This window comes from Heteronotia binoei, chromosome 1, assembly GCF_032191835.1.
Source record: "Heteronotia binoei isolate CCM8104 ecotype False Entrance Well chromosome 1, APGP_CSIRO_Hbin_v1, whole genome shotgun sequence".
Lineage (NCBI taxonomy): Eukaryota > Metazoa > Chordata > Lepidosauria > Squamata > Gekkonidae > Heteronotia > Heteronotia binoei.
Genome location: NC_083223.1, coordinates 159020808 through 159037308, shown reverse-complemented (window position 1 = coordinate 159037308; position 16501 = coordinate 159020808). Strand labels below are relative to the sequence as shown.

The 16501-nt window shown below is 40.8% G+C and overlaps 1 protein-coding gene across 2 annotated transcripts; it reads right to left on the bottom strand.

The window, feature by feature from the left end:
- Positions 1 to 1755: 1755 nt before the first annotated feature.
- On the bottom strand, positions 1756 to 14982 carry LGALS8 (galectin 8). 2 transcript variants are annotated; one of them, XM_060243267.1, is made up of 10 exons: positions 14790 to 14982; positions 12897 to 12979; positions 11925 to 12013; positions 10979 to 11189; positions 9866 to 9985; positions 9218 to 9274; positions 9108 to 9134; positions 5445 to 5530; positions 4625 to 4790; positions 1756 to 2760 (listed from the first exon to the last, which is right to left on the bottom strand). In XM_060243267.1, the coding sequence occupies exons 2-10, from the start codon at positions 12936 to 12938 to the stop codon at positions 2611 to 2613; spliced, it is 948 nt and encodes a 315-aa protein (XP_060099250.1). In that variant the 5' UTR covers positions 12939 to 12979; positions 14790 to 14982; the 3' UTR covers positions 1756 to 2610. The 2 variants fall into 2 exon arrangements, with proteins under 2 accessions (XP_060099250.1, XP_060099259.1); XM_060243276.1 differs by lacking the exon at positions 9218 to 9274.
- Positions 14983 to 16501: the final 1519 nt, after the last annotated feature.

The following is a 16501-nucleotide window of genomic DNA, read 5'->3' as shown; positions in this document are numbered from 1 at the left end:
CCACCACATTCTGGACCAGCTGGGAATTTCTGGGTCAGCCTCATGGGTAGTCCTGCACAGAGCAAATTAACAGTCTGGTCTGAAGGTGACCATCACTGTGGTTCGGTCTTGGCAGCACAAGGGAGCCAATTATTATTATTATTACTTTCCATTTATATCCCGCCCTCTCCGCAAGGGGACTCAGGGTGGCTTACGACATCATAAAAACAATCAATCCAATAAAACATATAAAACCATAATTTACATATATCAACTTTAAAACAATTGTCTAGCATGTAGATGGAGAAATGCTAGCCTAGTTACGTTGACAATCTGTGCCTCCATCCAGGATCACTTCTTGGTGATTGGTGCCAATTTTAGAGGCACACTGTCAAGAAAAGAAACATCCTGCCAAGCCACAGGACCTCCATCTTTGATTGTTAGTTTCAGTCAGCTCTGCGCCAGCCTGCCATTCATTTAAGATATAGCTGAGTGTTATCAGCATATTAATAACAGCTGAGCCCTAAACTTGGTACCAGCTGGACAAGGGGGTGCATGTAGATGTTAAATAACATTGGAGAGAAGATTCCCCCTCAAGGGATACATCACAGTGATTGCCTTGAAGAAGCCATTTCCCCTAGTGCCATCCTTTGCCGATGACCTTAAAGAAATGAGATCAGCTACTTCATGGCTGTCCCATGAATCCCCATGTTGTTGAGGTTGTGTGTCATTGACAGCATCAAACACTGTTGTCAGATCAAACTAGCAGCGCTAACCTGCCTCAGTCCAGCTGTCTGCAAAGATCATCTGTGAGAACAATCAAAGCTGTTCCCATTCCATGGCCAGGGTGGGAGCTGAATTGGAATAGGTCTATGTCTACTTGTTGAGTAAATCAGTATTTCCTTTTCTCTGCCTATTACCCATGAACTTTTCTGGATACGCAGAGGTATTAGTATTATAGTAAAATTCTATCTTCTTTCTCTACCTCATACATAATTTTATAAACCTCTATCATGTTCCCTGTCAGTCCTCTTTTTCTGAACTTTAGCGTTTCCTCATAGGAAAAGTGATCCAATTCCTTAACCATCTTAAGTCTTTGGTACATTTTTCTTTTTGCAATATGGTGACCAGAAATACGCACAATATTCCAAATTAAGCCTCACCTTGTAACTATACAAGGACATTATAATTGTGGCAGTTTTATGTTCAGTTCCTCTCCCCCCCCTTTTTTTTTTACTGCTGCCACATACTGAGTCATCACTTTCATTGAAGAATTGCAGATTTATACCCAGCCCTTCTCTCTGAGAGAGGCTTACAATCTCCTATATCTTCTCCCCCCTGACAAAAAACACCCCGTGAGGTGAGTAGGTCTGAGAGGGCTCTCACAGCAGCTGCCCTTTCAAGGACAACCTCTGTGATAACTATGGCTGACCCAAGGCATTCCAGCAGCTGCAAGTGGAGGAATCAAACCCGGTTCTCCCAGAGAAGAGTCCATGCACTTAACCACTCCACCAAACTGGCTCACCCTATCCATGAGTACAAAACTTTTTATTATCTAAATTATGAAGTGCAATATGTAGATGTTATCACAGCAGGTGGTGTTTTGTTTTGCTTGAATGAAGTAATTAGCTTTTCCCAATAGCACTGCTGTACAATTTGTTGGAGGTAAAATATTTTCTGTAATAAATGGTGAATGATATTAAAATCACAGTTTAAACTATAAGCAAATTAAGCAGATTATTACAATTCTTGCAATACCAACTACACACGCCCCCCTTGAGTTTATAAAATTTTAGTTTCATTTTTAAAGTGATGAGCTTCCTACATAGCTTCACAGAAGTCAAAATTCAACTCTGAACACTCCAAAGCTGTATAAAGACTTTGTGGGGGAGTTCAGTGGTGGAAAAAGAGAATACATGCTTTTAATTAACAATTAATTGCCCAAAAAAATCACAAGTAGGTTTTGGCTGAACTAGATGTACAGCCATGTTTTTATGAAATAAGACATGGAAGTTTCTTGTTGAGAATTCTATAGCTATTGCAATAAGCAAGAAGAGACCAATAATGGTAGGTTGCATCCTCCCATTTGGTCCATCCGTGTTCCCTGCTGCACTGGAGGAAGACATGGCCACCAAAGGACTAAATGGTGAGATCCAACACAGTGCCCCCAATGGGTACTGATGTCCTTGTAATGTAGTGGAATCTTGTTTGTAATGCTTTTCATAAAGTTCTAAAAAGGTGAGAGCCTTAGGAAGGTCTTCAAAATTTTCCAGTCCTTTAGTTATGAAATAATCAGGGTCAGAGATTCATTAAAGATGTTAGTATAGCCTACTGAGTCATTTGTATGAACTCAGCACTGGTAATCTCCTGAGTAGAGCTGGCATTCCATATTGAGAATGGTTACAGTTTACATTAGTCATATACAAGGTGTGGTTTAGTTGTCAGCTGTAATATTTAGACTTATTTCTATAGATACATACAGAGTGAATGATCTACTGTGGCTTTTTTTTACTGAGATACAAGCAGATTTGTGAAGCTCCATGCCTTGGAGCAAAGTTATTTCTGTTCCCTTTCTTCCCCAGTTACAGAACAGAGACTTCCCCCCCTGTGCAAATGGAATGTGCTTCATGGCTACCAGCTTCTGACATCCATCAGTCGAATATCCCCATCAATTTCCACTATGTTAATCTTGCCAAGTTGTTTGAACCGATGCTTGTACTCCAGGGCATGCACACCATTCACAGCAACTTTGTACTGAACAGCATCACAGAATATTATCAGCTGAAAGTTAAACAAACATTTATTGGTACCCTTAGTCAAACAAAAGCCATATTCAAGCAGTGGATACGGTGCAGGCAGAAAGCTTGCAACCCATCCAAACGCCAAGACTATCAAACTAGTTTGTGAAATTTTCTGTAAATTAAAAACAGCAGTAGGAATGAACAAGGCTACATTTTTTATTCCTGTCATAAAACTTAATGTTTCTGAATGTGTTTTACCCACAGTTTTAAATGGGTATAGTACAATGAAAGCCTAATAGTGGGGTAGACCCACTATTAGAGGAAGGCTTCAAACTTTGTTACGTGGAGCAGTAACACTGGTAGGATCCACTGCACTAAAGCTTAACCTGTGTTTTACAGCAGAATCTTATAGGTCAGGGGTGGCCAATGGTAGCTCTCAAGATGTTTTTTTTTTTGCCTACAACTCCCATCAGCCCCAGCCAGAATGGCCAATGGCTGGGGCTGATGGGAGTTATGGGCAAAAAACATCTGGAGAGCTACCATTGGCCATCCCTGTTATAGGTCTATGTACTAAGACCCAAACTGACCCTGTTCAACCACAACATTCTGTGTCGCATAAAGCATACTCAGTTCTTAATCATACCTAAAAAGGTAAAGGTAGTCCCCTGTGCAAGCACCAGTCGTTTTTGACTCTGGGGTAATGTTGCTTTCACAACATTTTCATGGCAGACTTTTTACGGGGTGGTTTGCCATTGCCTTCCCCAGTCATCTACACTTTCCCCCTAGCAAGAGCTGGGTACTCATTTTACCAACCTCAGCAGGATGGAAGGCTGAGTCAACCTCGAGCCAGCTACCTGAACCAGCGTCCGCTGGGATCGAACTCAGGTCGTGAGCAGAGGGATCCGACTACAGTACTGCAGCTTTACCACTCTGCGCCACGGGGTTCATTATAAAAGAAAGGTCCCCTGTGCAAGCACCAGTCATTTCCAACTCTGGGGTGATGTTGCTTTCATGTTTTCACGGCAGACTTTTTACGGGATAGTTTGCCATTGCCTTCCCCAGTCTTTTACACTTTCCCCCCAGCAAGCTGGGTACTCATTTTACCGACCTTGGAAGGATGGAAGGCAGAGTCAACCTTGGGCCAGCTACCTGAACCCAGCCTCCGCCAGAATCGAACTCAGGTCATGAGCAGAGAGTTCAGACTACAGTACTGCAGTACTGCTCCTTTACCACTCTGCACCACGGGGCCGCTTATCATACCTACAGAGTCCCCCAAAACACATAGAAGGCTCTTGCTTTTGTGACTGTTCCAGTTTTGTTGCTTTCATGGGCATAACAGGACTAGCTGTTTTACTATTAGAAAGATTTCTCCTGTAACTTGGAAAGGACCACATGAATGTCCCTTTACTGTACTGGTTGGCTGTCAACTGCTAGCCAGGAATGTGGCAGAGGGTTTGTTTGGTGTAGTGGTTAAATGTGTGGACTCTTATCTGGGAGAACCGGGTTTGATTCCCCACTCTTCCACTTGCACAGCCTTGGGTCAGCAATAGCTCTGGAAGAGGTTGTCCTTGAAAGGGCAGCTGCTGTGAGAGCCCTCTCAGCCCCACCCACCTCACAGGATGGGGGAGGAGAAGATATAGGAAATTGTAAGCCGCTCTGAGTCTCTGATTCAGAGAGAAGGGTGGGGTATAAATCTGCAATCTTCTTCTTTGTGTCTTTTTCTGTGCTACTGCTACCTGGAGCACACTGCCACTTGCTGTTCAGAAAGTGTATAAGATGTGATCTTACACAAGTTTTTCCATTTCTAGGTAATAATACATTCTCCTCTCCCTTCAAATGTAGTTTAAGTATGAACTATTCAACTGGCATGATTGTGTACATTGCTAGCCTTGTTTATTGGTTACCTCAAAATACATTCCTGGGCAGAAAGGGAAGCGACTGATGCTCCTTTCTTCTTCTCCCCAACTGTCATGAAGGTAGGAATTCCTCACAAAAACTTTAGCTTTTATTCGGGGATTCAAATGTAGGGCAATATCTGATGTGTCACTGGGTTTAAGGTTTATAGAAAAGCTGCAAATAAAACACAAGTTTTAATCCATACAGTACAACTATCAGCCAGCCAAATGGAGGGCAGGAGAAATAAGGAGATGAGGTGGACAGATTCAGAAAGTTTTCTGAAAATTAGCAAGCACCACCATCAAGGTTCACAAGTATCAGCTGCCACAGAAGTTCTGGTTAGAAATTGTCAACTGAATTTAACTGTTCACATTTCTAAGTGGATTTTTAAACATCTGTGAGATGTCTGAAAAATATTGGTCAGCAAGACTGCTTAAGGCTTAGTTATGACAGCAATCAATTAATTCATCTTAACAGAAATTTTACTATCAACTTCAGAAGGACACCGGCAGCATCCTAAATCACATCCACAGTAATGTTACAATTTCTGCAAGGCCTATCCCAAACATTTGCTACTATTTATGGTATCAAAAGTATGGTGCATAGATGATGTGACCCCACACCATGCAGTTCTGGAAGTATCCATAACCTGTTTTCACTAGAATCTAAGCAGAGTTATGCCCTTCTGCACCCATTGATTTTAATGGACAGAGTATAATTTTGCTTAGGAGTTCATAGAGAGTGAATTATGTACATATTCAGATACAGAAAACAGCAATATATTTCACTATCTCATGGAAATTACAAGCACCAATCCAGTTTACTAACCTATTTGGATTTTCATTAACTTCTCCTTTAATGACAATGGTTCGCCCAGGCTCAACAGAATTAAGTCGTGCAGCATAAGGAACCACCTGAAAATGCAGTCAAGTTCAGTTAACCCTTCTCCAAATTTTATGAGAATGTACTGTTGAAAATTAAGCTCCTGAGAATTTCTATGGATTATTAGAGTCTTCACCAGTGGTTGATGTGACAGTTTAGTAAATGATCTATTTATTTCCTAGCCCCCTTGCTAGCTTTGTCACTTTCATCTTTCTCTACAATTCTTCAAAACATATTTCTGATAGCCTTTTCTGTTTTTGCTTCCCTTCGTTTCCAGGAGTTTAGCCTCCTGCTTGCCTGTATGGGTCCTCCCATCCCTATTCATGTTCTTGATCGAAGAGCCCTTTTTTCTTCCCTTATGAAAACTAAACTGCAAGTTTTACCCTTCAGTCGTTAGCAAGCTGCAGATCCTTCACCAAATACTGCAGTTAAACCGCTGATGACCAGGAAGGTGCTTGAAGTTTTATTGTGCAATTTTTTTTGAAGGAACAGAGAGGGAGAGAGAGAGAACAACCCTAGGGCATGGCATGGGAATAAATTTAGGTGGGAAAGGCAGCCATTTTGTGTGCCTTCTCTCATTTGCAGTATACAAAATGGCCACACCTGAGTTTCCAAAGGCTAAGCCTATGGATACCACCACTTGTGATTTGGATTTCTTTGACTCCCCCTTTTCAGTAGTATTTTGGGGGTTGACACTTGGTCTAATGAACAGATTTCTGTCGCTTTAATGGAACACTATTCCTGCAATTGACTGCACCTGCTCTGGGATCCTCTTTTATATGGAATATGCTAGAATGTATTTTTATCTCAATGATGTAAACAGATAAAGTGGATTATAGAGAGTTCTTTTGGATCACTGTAAAAGGTATGTATGTATCTCACGTTGGGTTGCGTGTTTGTAGACAATGAGCATTCTCTAAGAAAAAATACATGTGCAATTTTTCAACCTGAATACAGCTTGGATGAAGTTCCAGTGAAACTAGGCATGAAATACCAGACTGCCTGTTAGCTACACAGCTGGATTCAAGTTGGGCCCTTTTTGAAACTTTAAACTACCACATAGTTGAACTTATTCTTTAAATGTGGAACGGATTCTCCAACCTCAGAGTGACTGTGCCTTGTGACTAAATTAGATATTTTTATTTTATTTTATTGCGTTTATATCCTGCCCTCCCCTAACAGGCTCATGGCAGCTAACAATAGGTAAAATAACAGAGTGCTAACATCAAAGTATAATAAAATCATTAAAACATTTCAACAGTTCATACAATTTTAAATATGTAGTATAGTTCTAGGTTCACTTGCCAGGATTCAGGTGGCTGGTTTTAATTCTTATTGAACACCGCATATAATGATATTATAAGATGTTATTTGGCACTCTGGATTTGTACTGGGATGGTTCAGGTGTCAGTGCTGTGGGATGGTGGAATAGTGGTCACCTCCTCATTATTTGTTAAACGCTAGTTTAAACAATTCTGTCTTATAGACCCTGCGGAATTGTGGGAAGTTCTGCAGGGCCCTGATGTTTTCGGGGAGGGTGTTCCACATAGCAGGGGCTGCCACTGAAAAAGCTCTTGCTCTGGTGCTGGCCAGGCATGCTTCTTTTGGCCCGGGGATCATAAGGAGATTTTTCGAAGTGTTCTCTGAGGCTCGTATGGGGAGAGGCAGTGCAACAGTTCCAGCATACGCTGAATGTGCTCCTGTAAAAGTAGCTCCATTAGCAACCTAACTGCTGCATTTTGCACCAGTTGCAGCTTCCAAATCCACATCAAGGACAGCCCCATGTAGAGGCTGTTACAGTAGTCTATTGAGGTGACCGTTGCATGGATCACTGTTGCCAAGTCGCTGCATCCCAGGTATGGGGCCAACTGCCTTATCCGTTTAAGATGATAAAATGCTGATTTGGCAGTGGCTGCTACTTGGGCCTCCATAGTTAATGAGGGCTCCGGGAGCACTCCTAGACTCTTGACCCTGGAAGCTGGTGCTAAAGGCACCCATCAAAGGTCGGTAGAGGGATCTCCCTTCCCAGACTGCTGTGGCTTAAGCACAGGACCTCCGTCTTTATTGGATTCAATTTCACTTGACTCTGCCGGAGCCATTTCACTATGGCTTGTAATGCCAGGTCCAGATTTTCTGGGGTGCAGCCAGACCAGCCCCCCATCGATAGATAGACCTTATTATTGGATTTGGTTGGTTTCTCTGTTCCATTTCATATTGAAGATGTTTTGTTTCTAATTGGATATCACTATATTATTAAATATTTTTGTGTATGATGGAATTATTTTTATAATTATCACAAACTGATTACAGGTATATGTTATAGGCTTATCCTGGTAGACTGACCCACTCCTGGGGCCACTGGAGTATATTATTTTTAATACTTATTTTTCAATGAAGGCTTTGGCTTTCATCCAACCTCTACAATTTTTAAGCATATGTACAAGATTCTCAGAAACAGAACCCTAAGCGGCCTTTTGTATACTAAGGCAGGAAAAGCTGGTCAGTAATGATGTATCAACTAAGTTGCTTATAATGTCAGGTTTTCAAACAGTTTACAGCCCATGCTCTAGTGGGTATAAAGCATTGCACTGCTGTACAGAAGAGGAAACATACTTATGCACCACTGCAGCCAGTCTGAACACAGCTGAGAAGTCACAAATCCACAGTTCTTTAAACCGATATCCTCCCCCACCTCCTTTTTAAGTAGGCAGGTGGGGAAGAAGAAGAGTTGGTTTTATAGCCCACTCCTCACCACCCAAAGGAGACTTAGACCGCTTACAATCACCTTCCCTTCCTCTCTCCATCACAGACACCCTGTGAGGTCGGTGGGCCTGAGAGAGCTCTGAGAGAACAGCTCTTTCAAGAACTGTAGCTTGCCCAACTGTAGCTTGCCCAAGATCACCCAGTTGGCTACATGTGAAAGAGTGGAGAATCAAGCCCAGTTCTCCAGATCAAAATCCACCACTCTTAACCACTACACAACACTGGCTCTTAGCAAGCATTAAACTGAGCAGTTTTATATGGGTATGTATGTACTTTTTAAAAGCTCATACAACATAACCATGCATTCCCTTAATACTTTTTGTTTTATACTTCAAATGTGATTTACATTGTGGTTACATTCAGATATTACAATAAAGAGCAGTCTGTGACAGGAATGAACACATTGCATAGAAACGCTCGCACTTCTCTTCTGCTTCTCAGTGCTGCATAATGCATGACTAAAGGCTCCTGAATTTGGAAAGCCTTCAAAGTCAAGCTCCAGGTTGCCATAATGTCTTACAGGTACCTAGATAGATGGTGAGAGGAGAGGGGAACAAACTTCGAACAATATTATTCCAAACTCTAATGCCAGTTTGGAATCCTGGTTTATGGGAGAGAGACAAACTCCAATTTGCCTGTGAATTAGGATATCTAGGCAAACCAGAGTTCAATGTAATGTTTCCCAAAGTCTGAAGCCTTCGATCATGGTCTCACCATGGGTGTGACAAAAGGAGCAGGCTGAGGTGAATGTGAATGCATTCAGGGAAAAAGCTGTGTCCGTGCCTGTTATGGCATGAACCTTTTGTTAGTTGTGAAGTCTGAATACAGCCTAAGAAATATACTTACAAACTGTGATCCTTCAGGTACTTTTTCCTATGGAAAAGAAAAAGAACATTTGGTTAGATTGTGAGACAAACACCACTGGTGAACCTAGACAGAGAATGCCAAATACATACATCTCCTGCCTTTTCGTTGGTTGCCCCTAGCAAGGATGGCTGAGAGCCCTGCAACGACTGCAGAGAAAAGAGAGGTTGAGAGATGAACATTCATAGGACAGCTAGGATCCTTCAGTTAAAATTTAGCTACCTGGAAGACTGATGATTTTTACATTTGCTTTCAAATAGAAATCTCAGGCTCATCAGCAATGCAGTGATGAGATAGTAGGAGTGACAGCCTCTTTGGGGGCTAAAGGACAATTACAAAGCATAGATGTCAAATAAATCGGACAGTGGTATCATGACTGAGTTGCAAAGGCACAGGCCTTTTCTCATCTGTTAATTTAACATGGAAAAACTAGATGTCAAATTACTTCCCCAAAGCCAATTACATTTTTTTTAAAAATGAACTTTGTGAACAACAGGACATTTCTCTGACTTGCATTAACCTGCTTCAAACTGTGACAGTTTGCTATGGGATCATATAACAAAGACACTGGGCACTTTCCCACTGAAAGTACAAGTTACTGCTCCAGGCAGTATCTTCCTCTTCCTGGATGTTTCTATCAGACTCATTTTGTTCACAGTTATGAATTCAGCCCATTATAATAAGGAAAAACAGGATATTAACAATAAGGAAATGTAATTCTAAAACTGGTAATCACTTACATTATTTGAAATAAATCCAATCATCTGGACTTGCACTTTTCCATATATCCCAAGTGTATCTATTTTTTCAAGGTCTATCCTATGTTTGTAGAGCAGTAAATGTTTTTCATTTACGGCAACCTAGTGGGGGGAAATCCAATATACAACAGGAATTTAACAATGCATTAGGAGAAATGTACTATTTAATCATTGTACTTCTGCCATATTCAAACAAGTTTTGGGCACATGGCAGACTTTTTAATTAGAGAATCTCTGGCCCTGTTCACAGCGTGTTGAGTCCGTGTTAAACTGACCCAGTTCTGTTTCAAATATCTTTGTTCCAGATATTATCGATCAGACTGCCATACTGCAATTTGAATCACTCCACAGCGAAACCGTCTTCTGCCGTCCACACAATGGTACCATGCAGTTCTTTTTTTCTCCACTTTTATGAGCATTATGTGTGCATGCACATAGGTTAAAACATTATGTGGTTATGCAGTTATGCGCATATCGCTAAGTAGTAAAAAAAAAAGGTGACCGTAAACCGGATGTCTGAGGCTACTTTTGCTCTGGGACAACCTTCAGACATCCGGAAGTTGGTCGAGAACTATCCAGACGGGGAAACTATGAGGTGAAACTGGAGAACTCAAAAAACACCACATAGGAGCAGGTAAGAAAATACCCCGGTTCCGAGAAGGATTGGGGAGGGCTACTACGAGAATACCAGGAGGCAGATGTTGCTATCTGATCAGCCACTTTTAATCCGGTATGAAACAGCAGCGACAACTGATTATACTGTGCGTCTGAACAGCCCCTGTCTGTTACTTTTTTGTTTTAAGTAGTTCTGAAAAGGCAAAATATTTGGTCTGGCTTTCTTCATATCAACAGTGCCACAGTTAAAGCAAATTAACCCACAGCATTCATGGAAGCAACCCTAATCCATAAATACCCAAGCTGTTTGACACAGTAAAAAAAGTCACATTGATTTAATGGGAGAAGTAACTTCATGCTTATCTCTTCTCTTTTTGAAACCAACAGGACTTCAGTGCTTAACTTTTGTTTGGATCACACCCATTGAGTTTGAAGACATGACAAATCGCTTGACCCATTCATGAGCCCCAAGCAGCTCACCTGGAATTTATCGAGCAGAACCATAAAAACAATTTCAAATGACTTTCCTTTTTCAAAAGGCATTTCATAAGTGATCTCTTCCCAGCCCCATCTTTCTTGCTGCAGGGTATTGCAAACAATGCAACCAGATCTTTTAAACCGAGGGTTGAAATGAAACGCGACATCAGCACGAGGTTTCACACTATTCCCACACTGGAAGTCTACCTGGAACCTTGCAGGAAATTGAAAGAGATTGGTCAATTCAGATCACTGGGCAAGAGTGGCAAAACAATTCCAACCATCCACGGAAGGTATGGGCAACTTTATGACTGCTTCCCATGCTTGCTCCAGGTTCCATGTCTGATATGTAATGCCAACATTTTGGTGCAGGACAATAAGAGGTCCAGGTCTCCACCTCCTTCGTGAAGGTAATGTCATTGCTTGAGAATTCTGGGCATGCGCAGCTGAAAATGTGCTGTGGATACATTCTAAATGCTTCCACTCCCAAAGATGAAAAGGAACGGTACAGCCAATTATTTTTTAAAAAAACTTCCCAGTCTATAGAGACCTAATCGATTGTTATTAAAAGAAGAATAGGAGCTGATCTGAGCTACTGAAGCTCCAAAACAACAAAAGACATTTTCAGAATTTTTGTCATTTTGATATATATATATATGATTTCTAGTCCTTGAAAGATGAAACTAATTCCCAATAACCATTTGAAATCAAGGCTCGGGACTGATTTCACACCAAGGCTATTTTCCATCACAGAATCTGTGGTTCTGTACAGTGGTAAATCAAGTATAAATGCCTCCCAAAAGTCTTAATTTCCTAACAAAAAGATGTGTGTAGTTCCCATAAAAGCACTCTAAGCAAAATCAAATATGTGTGTCTTCTATTTCTTTGCCAACTTGCCTGCAACATCCACCATGAGATAATTCTCTGGAAATACCTATTTAACCCTTACCTATCTGAATCTTCTGGAACAAACCCACGCACAACCACTAGCTCTAGGGGCAGAAGGCCACCAAGGATAGTCCCAGTATATGGAATAACCTATAAAGGAAAATGGAAAAAGAGTTACTATGCCGTGTGCATGAGAGGAAAGTGTTTATTTGTATTATTAACCTTTCATGTATTATATTAACCTAAATAAGTTTAAATCACAAGAAGCAAAGCTTGGGAAAAGGATCTCTCTCACCATTAAGCCCAACCTGCCAGTATTGCTAGTTCAAAGAAACTCTGAGCTAAGGATGCATGTGTGGGTGTGTCTGTATACAGTTTTAAAGCATCCAGGAAGACTGGTGTATTAACAAACAGGAATTGCTTTCCATATAAGCATGCAAAGATACACACATAGTACAGACACAGCCTATTTCTGATCAATATATATCCAAACAGAGACTGAAACATTTATTTTATATCTAATTATAGTATCTATTTGTTTAGAAAATGAACATGCTGCCTCTCTTGAAACCTACTGCAAGAGGCTCCCAAAGTAAAACATGTTAAAATCATAAAAGCCACAACAATCATTAAAATCAATACACTGTTTTAAAGCCAGCCAGAACATAAAACAGCAGCCTAAAATGATCCTTGTAAAACAATCCTCAGATTAGAAGCAGGCAGTAAAAACAATGTTAAAATATCCCTAGTAAAAAGCCTGGGGAAAAAGAAATGTGGGGAGGGGGATGGCACAAGAAAGTGAGTTGGGTAGGCCCTAGGCAAGCCTCAAGGGGAGGGCATCCCACTGGCGAGGTGCCACTACTGAAAAGGTTCTATTAGATACAAGCAAAGGCCACTCGCTGAAAGACATGATTGTCATTCAGATTTTTTTACAAAGTTATCACTTCATGAATCTCATATGCCCAAGTGCATTCTTAAAATGAAATCTATTGGTAAAAGTCTATAAGAAACAAAATGATCGAGAAATAGTTACCGGGTTGTTTACTGTCTTCTGCATCTTGTCCAACGACATCATCTTCCTTCTTCTGTTAACTAAGGTCTTCTGGTTCTCTATGACTAACAACATTGGCCTTTGTAATCAAAAATGCAAACCACCCCTGAAAAACTTAACCCAGAGAGCTAAACTCTAAATGAAATTACAGATAAGGAAAATCATCCAAGCTAAGCCTGGCTAAACTACTTTGGCACACTATTTCACCCATATCAAAGAACACATTTTCTTCAAACAGTTTGCATCTCACTCTTCACAGGGAAAGTTGTTGCTAACTGTGCCTGCAATATTGTTCAGGATTATATAGCTCAGTTGAGGGCTGGCGTAGCACAGCAGTTAAGAGACTGAATTATGAATACTTCAGTATGCTCCACGCTCTCAGCCAGAGCACCCACCCTTCTCTCCCACCTTATAAACCCTTATCCCAACAGCTATGGTTTTTACCAAGAGAAATCTCAATTGAATCAAGCTCTTGGCTCTGTTAAGACAGCTGCTCTGAAAGTGAGTGACTGTCTTCTCAACTCTTTTTTTCCATGAGGTAGAGAAATACAAAAATAAGGCAAAAGAGGCAGCAGGAGAAATCCTGTACTAGCTCTTTGGACTCTCTGGTTATACAATTCATTTCTATTACTGATCCACTCTCTGGACCTGAATATCAGCTGCCTTTACCAGCATGACCCTGACTATGATTTAGGATCTCACTCCCAGCATAAAGTAATAAATGCATTTCTAGTGATGGGATTAAACCTACTTAAGGTCAGTTTCATTTATCTACCTGCTATATTTTTATCTGCCCTTCCTCTAAGGATCTCCAAACAGGATACATAATTTGATCATCCCCCATTAAACTTACTACTACAATAAGGTTGTTTAGGTTAGGCTGAAAAGAATGAACAACTCATGGCCACCTACAGAGCTTCGTCACTAAGTAGAAATTTCAGCCCTGGTCCTAATCCAACACTATAATCACTACATTGTGTTGTATCTGAAGAAGTGAGCAGTGACTCATGAAAGCTCATACCCTGTCATAGATGTTGTTAGTCTTTAAGGTGCTACTGGACTCTTACTCTTTTCTATCTGTTCTGTCTTGCTACAGACTAACACGCCTACCTATCTTGATATATTACTACTGACTCTCTTACAGACAGAAATATAACTCCTTAAGTGGCCTGTGGATCATAGCTTTTGTTTACTCCTACGTAACTCTAATTTCTGTGAGGCTTGCCTCCCCTGCAGAAATTAAAGGACATTCAAGAAACAGTCCATGGTCTGAGAAGTACATTGGAACGTCAGTAAAAGTACATTAGAACTCCGTAACAGTTTGACACCATGAAATTCTTGAAAGCCACAGAAATCAGTTATCACAGCACCCCAGATTATTGATCTAAAGTACATGGCAGATGTTCTTCAATACATACTGTTAGAGCTATTTAAATATACAAAAATAATTTCAGGTTCTAAAATCCACACAGAACTATCGCATACAGAGTAAAATACTATGAAACTCAATCAGTCTTATATTCAGTAGGATTAGGCTGTACCGCTTGCAAAGAACCAAACTAATTTTCAAGAATTTGGGCTAACACAAGATAGATTGCAAAGAGGAAAACAGAAGTGAAAGTGTAGCACAAGCCTACGCATCCCTGTACTGAGGCAAGCGCCACTGAGCTCCGGAAGACTTGCTCCCAAGTAACGGTGCACCCGATTTCCGCTCTAGTAACTTTAAAGTATGTTTAAGTATATTAAAGGTTGCTAAAGCGTACCAACATCGCATCTTAAGCATTCCATTCCTATTCCTTAAAACTAGTTTATTTTTAAAATTTCTTCCGATTCTTCTCAGACTAGATGTTGCAAAAACAAATGTATTAAGCTTACCTTTTTAATGCACGGCGCCTTCAAACGAAAATCAAATGGAAAACACTACGTGACATCTTTGGCTCTTACTTTGACCTCAGTATACTATTCTCCCCACCGCTACTCTTACTCTTTGAAAATGGTTCCTGGGGATTTTTCTGTTTCCTGGTTCATACTCAGCAGCATAGTGACATCATCGCAGTCAAAACATCTCATCCGGCAGTTTGGAGTCCCTTCTCTTAAAGGAACAGTGTCTCGTGAGATTTTTCTAACTGCTTGATCTGGCTAGGTTCCTTTATTTCTTGTGCTTTCATACTTGTTTGCGCTGTTTCAACAAGAAAGAGCTGAAAAGCCAGAAATGCAGAACATCCATCTGCTAAACTTCAGATCTTCTTGGATGATCCTTTCCTCTTAGGTTTGAGACGTGGTCACGCAGTAAAAATGGAAATATGTACTGTGTATGTTCAGAGTCACCGTTGTGAGGTCTGAATAGGGTTACAAAAGGGATGAATTCGGATTTCCTTAGGGTGGGTGGGGAGGCAGGCATTATCTTATTATCACTTAGTCTGCTAGCTAAAGACATTTCCAAAGCAGGAACAACAAATTGCTTGAAACGAAGAGCAGTGCATATAGAGAAGAAACAAGGCAGGTGGCCTTTGTAGAAGAAACAGCTGCTCTAAAGCAGTGTTGCCCAACCTGTGGGTCCTGACCCAAAAGTGGCTCATCATGAGGCCTGTGAAAGTGGATCCTAGACTTCTGCAGTAGTATCGATTTGGGCATGCACTGTTTTTAAGTGGGTTTGGACTTGGAGGTCACTATACCAAAAAGACTGAACCACTGCTCTCAAGTGTAAATGTCTTGTTCATTCGTTTGACGTGGTGATTTGCTTGTTTTATGAACGTAATGCAGAAAATAGACAGGAGACACACAATAAATGTATTATAAGGCTTTTTTAAAAAAACATGAATTCTACTCCAACCCATCACTGGGTTGGTCATATTTACTAATGGAAAACGAATTGGGCTGAACTGTACCACAAAATACTGATTATCTTCTGTGGGTGATAAAAGCAACAGTAAGCTGAGCTCACACCCTGTTCTACCAGTTCCACACAACATAACTGCATAGATCATAAGCATGTCTGCTTTTTAAGCCAAGGTTGTCTGAGGGTGCTCTTTTAGCAATAGGCACTCACGAAGTTTCATCTGGACTTGATCTAGATTTCTTTTTGTTTGTTGGTTGATACTTCAAAAGTTTGTACATCATCTCTCATGTATTTTGCAGAGAACATTTTATAAATGAATAAAATAGTATAGTAGTGCTTCAGTAACTGCTAAAGTTCTTTCCTCTGTACATTAAAATTAAATTACATTCTTTAATAATAAAAAGAGGCTTGCTCTTGATGACTAAGAGTAAACCAACAATTGCCCTTAAAAAGTCCAACATACAACCATTCAGTAACCCCACCTTTGTGCTGCAATGATGCTTTCATTGTATCTTTTCCTAGGAAAGGAAAGGTCCCCTGTGCAAGCACCAGTCGTTTCCGACTCTGGGGTGACATTGCTTTCACAGCACACTTTTTTACGGGGTGGTTTTGCCATTGCCTTCCCCAGTCTTTTACACTTCCCCCCCCCCCCCCCAGCAAGCTGGGTACTCATTTTACTGACTTTGGAAGGATGGAAGGCTGAGTCAACCTTGGGCTGGCTACCTGAATCCAGCTTCCACCAGAATTG